The sequence below is a fragment of the Aedes aegypti genome, chromosome 1 (genome assembly GCF_002204515.2).
Source record: "Aedes aegypti strain LVP_AGWG chromosome 1, AaegL5.0 Primary Assembly, whole genome shotgun sequence".
Taxonomy (NCBI): Eukaryota; Metazoa; Arthropoda; class Insecta; order Diptera; family Culicidae; genus Aedes; species Aedes aegypti.
In genome coordinates, this window is record NC_035107.1 from 1239483 (window position 1) to 1253713 (window position 14231).

At 40.2% G+C, this 14231-nt stretch overlaps 2 protein-coding genes across 2 annotated transcripts in view; one reads left to right on the forward strand and one right to left on the reverse strand.

Annotated features, from left to right (window-relative positions):
- Positions 1–14231, forward strand: part of LOC5574743 (protein VAC14 homolog) — a 19693-nt gene continuing 5462 nt past the window's right edge. Inside the window, exons 1-3 of the mRNA XM_001655265.2 lie at positions 1–175; positions 236–1813; positions 1870–1949. Coding sequence (XP_001655315.1) covers positions 78–175; positions 236–1813; positions 1870–1949 — 1756 coding nt within the window. The 5' untranslated portion in view covers positions 1–77. The remainder of the gene's footprint in view (positions 176–235; positions 1814–1869; positions 1950–14231) is intronic.
- The window catches only part of LOC5574745 (116 kDa U5 small nuclear ribonucleoprotein component), a 20242-nt gene continuing 19373 nt past the window's right edge, over positions 13363–14231 (reverse strand). The window contains exon 4 of the mRNA XM_021838772.1: positions 13363–13511. The gene's annotated coding sequence lies outside the window, so the exon portion shown is untranslated. The remainder of the gene's footprint in view (positions 13512–14231) is intronic.

The following is a 14231-nucleotide window of genomic DNA, read 5'->3' on the forward strand; positions in this document are numbered from 1 at the left end:
ATTCAGTGATAACAACAAGAAAATCAGTAGTGACTAATCTGCTATCGGACAAGGAATAAAATTCCTGGTGCAAAATAATGGAAAATGCTTACGCCCCCATTAGTGAGGCTTGCGTAAAAGCCCTCAGTGATAAAACCTACGACAAGCGGAAGATTGCGGCGACCGAGATAGAGAAGTAGGTTTCTAAATTAGATTGTATGAATAGGTGGTTAAGGTTTGCTTTCGTATGTTCCAGGATGGTAGCGGATTTCAACGTTAAGAAGAACTACGGACAGATCCGTAGGATAATCGAAGTGCTGAGCAAGGATTTTGTGACGTCAAACGATTCCAACAAAAAGAAGGGCGGTCTGATTGCATTGGCCGCGACCAGTATAGCCCTGGGAAGGGACACGGAGCGGTTCATCGAGGAAATCGTCAATCCGATCCTGAACTGCCTGATGGACACGGACACGCGGGTGCGATACTTTGCCAGCGAGTCTCTGTTCAACGTGGTCAAAGTTTCCCGGGGGTCGATTATTCCGTTGTTCCCGAGTCTGTTCACCTCGCTGAGCCGGCTGGTGACCGATCCGGACCATAGTGTGAAAAACGGCAGCGAACTGTTGGACCGCCAGTTGAAGGACATCGTGATTGAGTCGTCCAGTTCATTTGATTTGGATTCGTTCATTCCGCTGGTTCGGGAACGGATCATGGCAAAGAACTCTTTTGCCAGGCAGTTCATAATCTCTTGGATATCGGTGCTGAATGCCGTGCCAGAGATCAACATGGTGGTATATCTGCCGGAGATTTTGCTCGGATTGTTCCAGATGCTGGAGGACAATATGCCGGAGATTCAGCGAATGTGTGAATCTTTGTTGACTCAGTTGCTGAAGACGATCAAGGCTGATCCCACCGTGGTGGACATCCCGCAGATGATGAACGTTCTGATCGTGCAAGCGCAGTCCAGCAATGCTTTGATACAGTTTACGGCGATCTGCTGGATCAAGGAATTTGTTCAGTTGGCCAAGGGGGACATTATTGGGTTTTCGTCGGGGATTTTCACGGCTATCTTGCCGTGCTTGGCATTCGAGAGTGAATCCAAGAAACACATTAAGGATTGCGCTACTGAGGTCAATATCCATTTGCTGGAGCTGGTATCTGGCGACGAGAAGCAAGAAATTCTCAAAAATCTGGATCTGGACTCGGTGATGGAAGTTCTCCGGCAGTATTTGATCCACAGTTCCGTGCCAACGAAGATCGCTGTGCTGAAGTGGGTTCATCACCTGTTCACGGAAGTTCACGACGAGATGTCCAGCCATGCGAATAATTTGTTTCCGGTTCTGTTGAGGGACTGCTTGTCGGACAGTTCGGATGATGTAGTGCTCCAAGCAATCGTAGTCCTTGCGGAGATCGTCAACTCGGCCACGGCCAAGGGGAGCAACTTCGATCAAATGCAGTACAAGCATTTCCTGATGGAACTGCTGACGTTGTTCAGCGAGAACCGGATGTTCCTGGAGAACCGAGGTACGTTGATCATCCGGCAGTTGTGCCGCCTCCTGAATGCCGAGTACATCTACCGGACGTTTGCCGAGATCCTGCAGGAGGAGAAAACCAACCTGAAGTTCGCCTCGACGATGGTCCGAACGTTGAACATGATTCTGCTGACCACATCGGATCTGTTCGAGTTACGAAACATGCTGCGGGACATTAAGACCGAAAAGGCTGCGTCGCTGTTCGAGTGTCTGTACAGGTGCTGGTCGCATTGTGCCGTGTCGACGCTGTCGCTGTGTCTGCTGGCCCAGTGCTATCAGCACGTGTCGGAAATCGTCGTGCTGTTGTAGGTTAAAATTATGAAAAGTTTTTGTTTTGATCTAATTCAATTTTTCATTTTAGCGCTGATATGGAAATAACCGTAGATTTTCTGGTAGAAATCGATAAACTAGTTCAGCTGATTGAATCTCCCATCTTCGCTTGTAAGTATTTTCATTCACCGCAGAGTTATGAATCAACTGGCGTTGGATCAGAGTGCTCCGCTTCTTTGCTCATTGCACTTATGAGTTGAATTACCTACTCCTTTTTGGCATTACGTTCCCATTGGCTTAGAGTCAGCTTTTCAACCTAGTGTTCTAAGAACAATGTCACAGTTATTAATTCCAAAACAAGAGTGGGTTGAAACAAGTTTTTGTTTTTCAACAATATCGGATGTTCTACTAGTTTGAGGATTTGATTAGATATTCAACACAAAGACATCTAGTTGCGGAGTTATTCCGAAACTAAGGAGAGCGTTTCATGTTGGCCTGTTTCGGAGAAAGAGAATTTTCCGTTTACAATAATTGAATGCTCTACCTGAATCTCTTTTTCCGGATAATCCGGGGGATATAATTAAATATCGTATTGTTGGTGCTAACTTCATTGCTCAGCTGGCTTCAATGTTACCTGAGTGTTCGCGAAATGGCCATCAAAATTGGAGACACTACATCTAACGCAACCTCCGGAGTGCCTCAAGGTAGTCACTTGGGGCCACTCGTTTTTCTAGCATAGCTCAACGACGTTCATTTCCAACTGAAATCCCTCATAAGCTTTCTTGGTTTCAAGAAAGGATCGTTGTAAATGTTTCCTCCAGGAGTATTTTTTAAACACATTTCTACAAACTTAGCAAAAAACTCCTTCAGATTTTTTTCTATAAGGGAGAGTTTCAGAATTTAATATGATTGTATCCGAAACTTCTCCTTTAGAGACACATTTCTACAAAACAATTTCTCTGGGATTTGTCCAGTATTTTCTTTCAAGATTTCCATCACAATTTTTTTCTTCTTCTTCTTCTTCTTCTTCTTCTTAGCATGACGTCCTCACTGGGACAGAGCCTGCTTCTTAGCTTATTGTTCTTATGAGCACTTCCACAGTTATTTACTGAGAGCTTTCTTTGCCAAAGTTGTAATGTTCGCATTCGTATGTCGTGTGGCAGGTACGATGGGAAGTCAAGGAAATTTCCATTACGAAAAGATCCTGAACCGACCGGGAATCGAACCCAGAAACCTTCAGCATGACTTTGCTTTGTAGCCGCGGACTCTAACCACTCGGCTAAGGAAGGCCACAAATTTCTTTATGAATCTGAAATAACTTACAAAGTTCTTCAGGACAAACGAATTCTGCAGTAAAAATTGAAACAGAACACTTGGAAGGGATCTCTAGATGAAACCTCATAGAAGTTCTTCGGCGAATTCTTTTATGTATTCCTTAAGCCATTACTATGGAACAAATTTTAGATGTAATATTGTAAAGGTCGATTCTTTAACTTTAGCATAATCAACGTGCATAGCCCACACTCCGGAAGCACCGATGATGACAAAGACGGATTTTACGCGCAGCTCGAACGCGAGTACGATCGCTGCCCAAGCCACGACATCAAGATCATCACAGGAAATTTGAACGCTCTGGTTGGCCAGGAGGAGGAGTTCAGACCGACGATTGGAAAGTTCAGCGCCCACCGGCTGACGAACGACCTACGACTGAAAGGCAAATTTAGTTTATAAAACACAAAGTAAATAATTGGAATCTTGCTTAAAGTCAAAAATTTGTAATCGTGGAAAAGGTGGATTTTAGGTTAGACAATCGCCACTGCTCGGTACAATATAGCGCGACAGAAAAAACTAGATGTCACCACTACGTACGCGCAGCATCTTGAGGCAGCGTTCCCGGATGAGGGCGAGCTTGATGCGGCACCTCTTGAGGACTGCTGGAGGACAGTCAAAGCAGCCATCAACGACGCTGCCGAAAGTATTGTCGGATATGTGGAACGGAGCTCAAGAAACAATCGGTTCGACGAAGAGTGCCATGAGGTTTTAGAGGAGAAAAATGCGACAAAACGTGGAACGATACAGACTGAAGCGGAAACAGCAAACCCGCCTATTCCGGGACAAAAAGCGCCGCATGGAAGAGGTAGAATGCCAAGAGTTGGAGTTGCTGTACCGTTCTCAAGAAACGCGGGAGTTCTATCAGAAGCTCAACACATCCCTCAAAGGCTTCGTGACGCGAGTTGAATTGTGCCGGGATAAGGATGGGAGCATCTTGACGGACGGACGCGAGGTGATCGAAAGGTGGAAGCAACATTACGATGAACACCTGAATGGCGCAGAGAACACAGGCACAGGAGGCCAGGACAGCGACGGCTAAGTCAGCACAGCGGACAGTGGAAACCAACCAGCTCTCACGATGGGGGAAGTTGAAGATGCCATTGAACAGCTCAAGAAGAACAAGGCCGCTAGCAAGGATGGTATCGGAGCCGAACTCATCAAGATGGGCCCGTACAGGTTGGCCGCTTGTCTGCATCGGCTGATAGTCAGAATCTGGGAAACGGAACAGCTACCGGAGGAGTGGAAGCAAGACGTGTCTATCTACAAAAAGGGCGACAAACTGAGGAGTGAAAATTATCTTCAATCACTATCCTTAAAGCCGCCTACAAAGTGCTTTCCCAGATTCTCTTCCGTCATCTATCACCTATAGCCAGGGCTGGTAGCAAAAAGTGGTACCGAAAAAAGTTATTTTAGTGACCAGATTTGAGAAATAAGTGACTAAAAAGTGACTTTCGTTACTCTAAAAATGTGACTAAAAGTGACTTGAAAATCAAACCGTAATCAGTTTTATTTCAATTCTAGTATACTGTTTTTCGATAAATATCCAATATGATAGAGAGTATTCAACATGATCTATTGCAGATAGTAGATGTAGTTGGAAGTTTTTATGTGCTTCCAAAATTTCAAGACATTGCCTACAATTTTTTCAAACAGAAAAATTACCATTTATGTAAATAATCCCTTTTTAGCAGATTTTCAAACTTTTCAAAAGATCACCAAAGTATTTTATTTTGTAAATTTTAATAAGCATTTGAACATTTGTTAAAATAATTTTTTTATCGTTTCACATTTCCATCCCAAGAAATGACATTTTAAAAGTCGCTTAAATGTAATTCATTGTAAACTGTGTAGATCCCAAAACTATTCCATGACTTCATTTCGATAAGAATTTAATATTCAGTCTAGAAACATTATAGGCGTATAGATGAAGTTACGTCAAATGTAAGATTCACTGAAGAATGCTTTCTATTTAGCTCCAGTGGACTCTACTTTAAGGCGAAGTAGGCCGTCATTGAAATTTGAACGTGTCGATGATGATTGTTGCAGATCATGTCACAATTTCGAATTAAAGAAAATCAGTTGGTATTGCACTGATGCATCTGAAAAAAATATCAGCATACTTTCTGCATTCCAGCGTATATAGAAATTCTTTCCCGGATAAATATGATTTATGAGGACTGATATTTATTTATTACTTTGAAATTGCGACCTGCTATGCAACAGTTCGTCAAAACGAATGACGGGATACTTAGCCATAACGCTTTTACCTAAGAAGGCCAATATTTTGTGTAACTTGATCAAGATTACGGAAAATGTAATAGGGTGCAGAGTTCCTTGGGCGCTTCTATGATTAACTTTGGTAGGGGGATGTTCTCTTCAATACGATGCCTATTATGGCAAAATATGAGCTCAGTCAGTAGTTTTCAAAAAACTCCACTGCCGAAGTGAATCGAAAGTGCCAATAATAGGATCCATCTCCCTACTTGGGCATTAATCAAATAAAAAATGATTTTGAAATACTGCCTAAAACCAATGTATGATAGACGCGTCCTTCGAACGCCGACTAAGGGAGAACAAAAGGTTGACTTAAGGCTAAGTAGCCCGTCATTCGTTTTGGCAACAATGATGACTTTTCAGCATTTCGAAGTGATAAAACTCAGTCTTGATTGTTTAAATTGACTTGAAAAAGTATCGCTGTACGCGCTAACATGCATAAAGTATGCTGATATTTTTTCAGCTGTGTCAGTGCAAAACCACCTGATTTTCTTTGATCCGAAATTGTGATATGAATTAGCAACAATCATTAACTACGCGTACAAATTTCAATGATGGCCTTCTTCACCTTCAGCCTGAGTGAAATTTTCCATCAGTGAGTTTGATAGGAGGTACGTTTGGCCAAAGGGACATTTAGCATAAAGAAGATAGGCTTAACATGCTGTTCTTCTGAGTTATGCTCTTAAAGTAATTATTAGCACTAAGCTTCCAATATTACAATCAAAATACTTTGACACTTTCATGCTTCACTTGACATTGGGGGTTATAGTCGGTTGAATATTAATAAACTATGCAATTAAAATACTTAAATATCGCGCATATTATTGTCAAATATAAACTCTGTGGCTTTCAAAAAACATTCTGCCGAAGTGATTCAAAAAAACTAAGAAGAGGATCCGACACCAAACATTTCATTGAAGAAAGCATGCGTGATTTCATGAACAATTCAATGATAATGATAAATTCGACCGACGTAAAAACCTTAGTGTATCCAGCTTTTTACGCTTGCTTGGTATAAACTTTGATTCACCCCCTTCTGACATTTCATGCCAACACTATGGACCTATGCACGGGTTCACTATTTGACGTTAGAGCGGTGCCGTGTTATTTATGGGACCATAGCAACCAGTGAATTCGGCACCGCTCAAACGTCAAATTAGTGAACTCGTGCATCGGTCCATAATTTTTATGGCTGAGTCGTAGTAAGCTTTGCGAGTAATCATTGATATTATGTTGACAAGGTAACATCAAATTTTTTCATGTTGTTGTTAGTTTGATTTGCGGGAAAATCGAAAATTATTTCTATTTTCTTATTACCTACATACTAATTGTTCTTGTATTATAGGTTTTGTGGAAGCATGTAAGAGGAATTGGCTTCAATAATGTCTATACATTGATTGCTGTTGATATGCGAATGAGTTACCGATGGAGATAAGAAAATGGTACCGGAACGGTTTTGTTACCAACGTTTAGCTATTTCACACTACTGAACGAATTTAGTGCCTATGTAGTGTACAACAGAGAATGTAAAATGTTTTTACTAAATTATACAGCCTTTGGTGAATCCGTGATTATTCCTGCCAGTTTTTTTAGAACACTTGTGCTCTAAATGTTACGATGATTCGTTCATTGAGACGTACCATGAGCCAATAAAAGACCCCTCTTACCCATCCCGCATCCTCCTGCCATCCTTTCGAACATCAAAGATCCTTTTTTTCTTACATACTTTCGACATCTCATTCTGACGATCTTTCACCAAAATTTCACCAAAACGGCTCTATGCTCTCAACTGAGACTCGAACGTAGCATAATCCTCACCACGTAGAGAAAATCAACGATTCAATGATGCCGTTTTTCTACAATTGAAAACACATTAGAGCACACTGCTCATTGGCTAGATTTCCTTTTTCCAAAAAGTTTACGTAATTTATGTACGGTTTTTAAAGAAACATAACTCGACCGGAACTAAGTATCCAAGTACCGTAATCCGGGGTATCATTGATCAGCGGGGTAATATTGATCGGAAGAACGCATCTGGTAAAAAGTTCGTATCATCATTTATTGATGGAACATTTCCAAATCATGAACGGTGCTTCTCTTTCTCATATGCATAAGCTAATGAAAGTGAAAATTTTAGTGAAAATTGCGTTTATCTTATGCGTCAATTTGTCAACTTTTCGAAACAATGATTTCAATGGGTAAGGATGACACTACCGAAGATTCATATCTCATATAAGTTCTGCAAACGATATGAGCAAGAAAAATCCGATTCTTACTAAAAATGGCATCGCTGAAAACGATTCCGCTGTCAAAACTTTCATAAGTATGCTCAATTAAGCAACATTAACAAATTACTGTAAAGAATATAGAATTCCCATAGAAAATTGCCTACCTTTAGGCGTATTCCGTGCTTCGAGTTGTTTTTAATTTTAAAATAACTCAAAAAGTAAATGACTTGTAAGCGTTTGGCTTTCATATTCGGCTACGGGGGCCATGATTTAAGTAAGTAACGATATTTTCAATATTACCGAACGTTATTTACATAGGTGATCAATGTTACCCCATATCAGCTAAATCAAAAAATCACTTAAAACATTTTTTTAAACATGCTTCAATTTTTCAAAACAGAAAATGCAGTATATAGACACGAGCTATGGGTGGCAGTACTTGTTTTAAAAATATAAAATTTGCAACATTTGCATTTTCAAACGAAATATTTAAGATATATTAAAAAAAATGATCAATGTTACCCCGGATTACGGTATCTATTTTTTTCCAAAGAGTTGACCCAAAAATGGAGTGCATAATATAGTGTGCCGTAATTGAAGCTTCAATTCATTTTTATTAGTAGAAGTAAATTTTTCCTCTGGGATGGTACACAAATTATGTCACGCTAAATTTCTACTTTTTTGACCCCCTCCCTCCCCTTTGTCACGTTTTTTGTATGAGTCCTTCGAAAATTTTGTAAGGCTTGTCACGCTTGGCTTGACCCCCTCCCCCATGTCATTTGTGCATGACCCCTCTTGTAGAATGAAAAGTCCTTCCATGCCGGTTGCCCAAAATGGTATGAAAAGATTAAAGTTACTGCAAATCAATGATTAATTTTGATTTAGTTTCTTCGAAATACAAAAAGTTGAACTCCAAAACAAATGCAGTGAAAATTATTGACATCTCGATCAACAATTTAAAACATTGCCTACTGAGATCATGCTACAACATGTGTGGGCCAGACATGTCAAAATCGAATCACCCCTGGCAGTTTTATAACCAGCGTAAAAAGCTGGATAGTCTCAGCCAAAGTTAGAGCCAAGATCCGGTCACTTTTAAAGGTTTGGTTTGCAAATCAAGTCAGTCCTAAAAAGTATGATTAGCTTCTAATATTAAATAGAACAATACATAATTATTCTTCGTTTTGCGTTTTAGTGTTGAATACCTATATTATAAATTTTGTAAAATGTTAAAAGCTAATGTGCTTTATATTTTAAAACGTAGATAGAAGATAAACATCTAATTATCCACCACAAGATATAAAAAATCTAATAAAAGAGAATGCATTAGATATTCAAAAAGAGTACTAAATATTTAAAACTTTAGTTTTATAACAATGAACTTACACCATTCTAATAATACCTTAGATACTATTACAAATTACGCGGAACTCTATGAAAGAGTAACTTTTTTTCCAAGCTTTTTTCACAAGAACCCATAAACCAATATTTTGATACTGACATGAAGTTGTTCTGATGATGAACTAAATTACATAAATGACGAAAACTTAGCTCAAAATAGTTGAAAAAAGTGACTTTTTGACGAAAAAAGTGGCTTTAGTTGAAATGGGTTCAAAAAAGAGACTTTAAAGTGACTGGCTTAAAAAAAGTGACCAAGTCACTAAAAAGTGACTCGCTACCAGCCTTGCCTATAGCAAACGAGTTCGCTGGAAGTTATCAAGCAGGTTTTATCGACGGCCGCACAAGCTCACAAGATTGATTAGAGCAACGATGGACGGTGTGCAAAACTGCGTGAAGAACTCGGGCGAACACTCCAGTTCGTTCGAGTCTCGGCGGGGATTACGACAGGGCGACGGACTTTTGTGCCTGTTGTTCAATATTGCGCTTGAAGGTATCATGCGGAGAGCCGAATAGTCGAGACATTCACGAGATCCGGACATTTTTTTTTGCTACGCGGACGACATAGATATTATTGGGAGAAAATTCGAAACGGTGGCAGATTTGATCACCCGCCTTAAACCCGAAGCAACAAGAGTCGGGCTAATGGTGAATGCGTCGAAAATGAAGTACATGCTGGTAGGCGGAACTGAGCGCGACAGAGCCCGTCTAGGATCACGATAGACGGGGAAACATTCGGGTGCTCGACGCGTTCTTCTACCTCGGATCTTTGCTACCGGCTGACAACAACGTTAATCGTGAAATACGAAGGCGCATCATCTGTGGAAGTCGTGCCTACTATGGGCTCAAGAAGAAACTGCGGTCGAGAAAGATTCACCCCCGCACCAAATGCGCGATGTACAAGACCCACGAGCATGAAACGTGGACTACGATCGAGGAAGATTTGCAAGCTCTTGGGGTTTTCTAACGCCCGGTGCTAAGGACGATCTTCGGTGGTGTGCAGGAAAACGATATGTGGCGGCGAAGGATGAACCACGAGCTGGCTCAACTCTATGGCGAACCCAGTATCCAGAAGATGGCTAAATCTGGAAGGATACGCTAGGCAGGTCATGTTGCAAGAATGCCAGACAACAGCCCTTTAAAGATGGTGTTCGCTTGGAATGTGGTTGGAACAAGAAGGCATTGGCGTAGTTTTATCAAGTTGATTGCAGTGAATGAAATTATCGCGGAAATAAGACGAAAATGGGCATTTTTCAAGTAACCTGACAGTTCGTGGCAGCCTTTATCTACGAGAAACATATTTCGTGAACTTTTATAATTGCCGACGATATGTCAAAATCGATCCAGTCATTTAGACTGATCCGACATTATCGGCTCTAAACTTATCGCGATAATTATCACAAAGTAAATAACAAAACTTGTTGCCACTGACGGGATTCGAACTCATGACCACACGACTACACGACCACACTAGCTGAACGAAAAGTGAGAGAAATTGAATATAAAAGCAACATGAGACAGCGAAAGACACTCGAAACAAAGAGTATAAAGGAGAAAGCATCTTCTTGTTGCTAATGATTATTAATACAAATTCGTTGCTGCAGATCTCTTGAAAACACACTCGCGCAGTGCTTGACGGTTTTGGTATTATCGAACGCTTCTTTCCTCCAAAGAATCGGCTTGAACGATGGGCTAGATAAAAATAAAATACAGTAATCTTTAAAAAAAATCTTGAGTATTCCCAGGATGAATCTCTGGAAAAAATCTTGGAGCAATCACTGAAAGTTTAGTTTCAGTTCAGCTCTTTATTAAGGGATTTACTACCGCAGGCAAGTTTATCCCGGAATTTCAGAAAATGTCAAGAAGGAAAGTCTTATCAACACACTTCTTATCAGGTATTTTCAATGATACTTCTATAAAACACATTAATTTATCTTGATCACTTCATAATTTTACAGCAGGCTTTGGAGTATTTAACGAGTCATAATTTTATCCATTGCATGCGCCCGCATTCACACAACATGCATTGCATTTATCAATGTTTGCAACCAAAGAGATGAACCAATAGATTATAATTAAGTTTCATACGGCTGCATTACCGGTCCAGCATCTTTTCGTTATGGAAATTTCCTTGACTTTCTTGGGCATAGAAAGAATATTATCGTACCTGCCATACGATATACGAATGCGGAAATGGCAAGTTTGGCAAAGCTCTCAGTTAATAAGGGTCTACCACAAAAGGCCGAATCACAAAAGGCCGAATCACATAAGGCCGAATCACAAAAGGCCGAAATCACAGAAGGCCGAAACATACAAAAGGCCGAATCACAAAAGGCCGAATCACAAAAGGCCGAATCACAAAAGGCCGAATCACAGAAGGCCGAATCACGGAAGGCCGAAATTTTAAAATAAATTTTAGTGAAAGCCACAAACATTCAGCACATTTTTCTACAATATTATGGACATTTTTACAGTAGGGTTAGCAGGACAAGACGCACAAGTAACATTACTACATAGCTGAATAAGAGTGTATGGTTAGTGTTTTTTGGGTGTGTCAACTGGTCTATTCTTAGCTGACACACCCAAAATAAATTCTATAATTGAAGCTTAAGTAGGCGCGCAACAATAAGTGTAAAAACCTCGCGAAAACTGGAAGGGTATACAGTGCCTGTTCGATTTTGGCAACATGTCAAAAATTTTCATGTTGCCAAAATTGAACCGTTCCAAAATTTAATAATTGTTTTTATTAAAACTTGTATCACCGTAATAATGACCACAAATTAAATTTCTTCTTCTTCTTCTTGGCATTACGTCCTCACAGGGACAAAGCCTGCTTCTCAGCTTAGTGTTCAATGAGCAATTCCACAGTTGTTAACTGAGAGCTTTCTTTGCCAAAGTTTCCATTTTCGCATTCGTATATCGTGTGGCAGGTACGATGATACTTTATGCCCAGGGAAGTCAAGGAAATTTCCATTACGAAAAGATCCTGGACCGACCGGGAATTGAACCCAGACACCTTCAGCATGGCTTTGCTTTGTAGCCGCGGATTCTAACTACTCGGCTAAGGAAGGCCCCACAAATTAAATTTACCTATTTTGAATATGGTAAGCCTTAAGAAGGCCCACAGAAACATTGAGATTGACATGATTTGTGACTGACCATGATCCATTTTTGTGTACATGGATTTCCGTGTTGCCAAATTCAAACCGAGTCAAAATCGAACGGCACTGTACGGTTAAAAGTATTCTTTTTAAACTTAGTATTCTTATGATCACTTAAACACTTGTTATACCCTATCTCAGCAATCATTCTCCTACTTGTTGCGTAAAAGACTATGTTGGCATTATACCGGGCAAACGCTTGCTGTCCGAACTCGCTGTCGCTCGTCGGACCTAAAAATGGAAAAACATCCTCTGTTTGCATTATACCGGGCAAACGCCTGGATTTGCTATTTGCATGACACCGAATAGATGCTATACACAACCATCGGATATCGGAGACTTCGGCGGCCTTCTGCCGCCTCAGTTCCTCTATCCTCAATGTGGCTTCGCCGCATGTAAGTTTTGCACTGTTTACTGACATGACTGCATTTAACAAAGCATGGACTTGTTCTTTTCATATCCAAGCTTTGTTTTGTGATTTGGCTTTTTGTGATTCGGCCTTGTGTGATTCGTCCTTTTGTGATTCGGCCTTTTGTGATTCGGCCTTTTGTGATTCGGCCTTTTGTGATTCGGCCTTTTGTGATTCGGCCTTTTATGATTCGGCCTTCTGTGATTCGGCCTTCTGTGATTCGGCCTTTTGTGACTCGGCCTTCTGTGATTCGGCCTTCTGTGATTCGGCCTTCTGTGATTCGGCCTTTTGTGATTCGGCCTTCTGTGCATTCGGCCTTTTGTGGTACACGGTAGTTTGCGTTTACCCTTTTGTTGAGGATTGATTGCTTCCATATCTGAGAATAGAACAATAATTAACTGCAATGTGAACACTTGTGACATTAGTACTCTACTTTCACTCTTTACCAAAACTAGGCAATACGATCAAGTAGGCGACGATGTTCCACTCTTTCACTTTCTAAGCAACCGTCAACCAGAGTAGACGCAATTCAGAAATATCAACGAACACCTTTAATGGGTAAAAATTCACCCATTTCCGCTAGAAGTGCCTCTCCACATTTAATGAGTAAACACGGTTTACTCTTTAACGGGTAAAAGCGGTTTCTGTCAATGGATGGGTATTTTTTTACCCGTTGTAGAGGAGTCGAATGTTCTACAAAATGGGTAAAAAAATACCCTTTTTTTGCAAAAATATTTAGCTGGGCGTTTCAATATAATATAAGGAAATTTGGTCATGTGAAGTAAATTTATGGATTCTAAACATTTATTTGTGCCGCTTTTATTTAATCAAATTCAATCATTAACACTTGCTTTAATACATTGCTTTGCAAAAGACATATGCAGCATTCACAGCATCCAGCTTAGGTTCGTCCATTTTTTCGGTTGAAGATCTGAAAAATGAAAGAAATTTAAAGTACAATTGTAATATTTTCATATGAATTGTTTTTCTTTAACAGTATTATACTTACTTGTGGGAACTTGACGTCCTGGAAAATGATATTATTACTATTAACTCTAATTAAATGGCTTTTTCCGTCAGCTGATGATGGTCGCGCAAAATTGTTTTATTTTTCGTTTCCAACAAATTTTTCACCCATTAATGAGTAAAATTTTACCCGTTTTTACTCTGAATGCGAGTTAAAAGAATGAGTATATTGTTACCCTTTCCATGATTACAAAATTCCCCCATTTCATGACAGAAATGATTGCTATTCGATAATGGGTATTTTTTTACCCATTAAAGGGTATTCGCAAACCACCGTGTAGGCTAGAAGGTATTCGGCCTTTTGTGATTCGGCCTTCTGTGATTCGGCCTTTTGTGATTCGGCCTTCTGTGATAATCCCGTTAATAACTGTGGAAGTGCTCATAAGAACACTAAGCTGAGAAGCAGGCTCTGTCCCAGTGAGGACGAAATGTGAAGAAGAAGAAGACGACGAAGAAAAGTTGCATTACCGGAAAACATGGAAGTTGTTACCAGTTTTTAGTCTTCATGAGAGTAAATGCTCTTAAACGCTCTCCCGTCACATACCATGCGAGAAAGTGAATATCAACGATCATAGTGCTTTCCAAATGCGATGTGCAAGAACAGTTATGATTCACGAAATGTTAC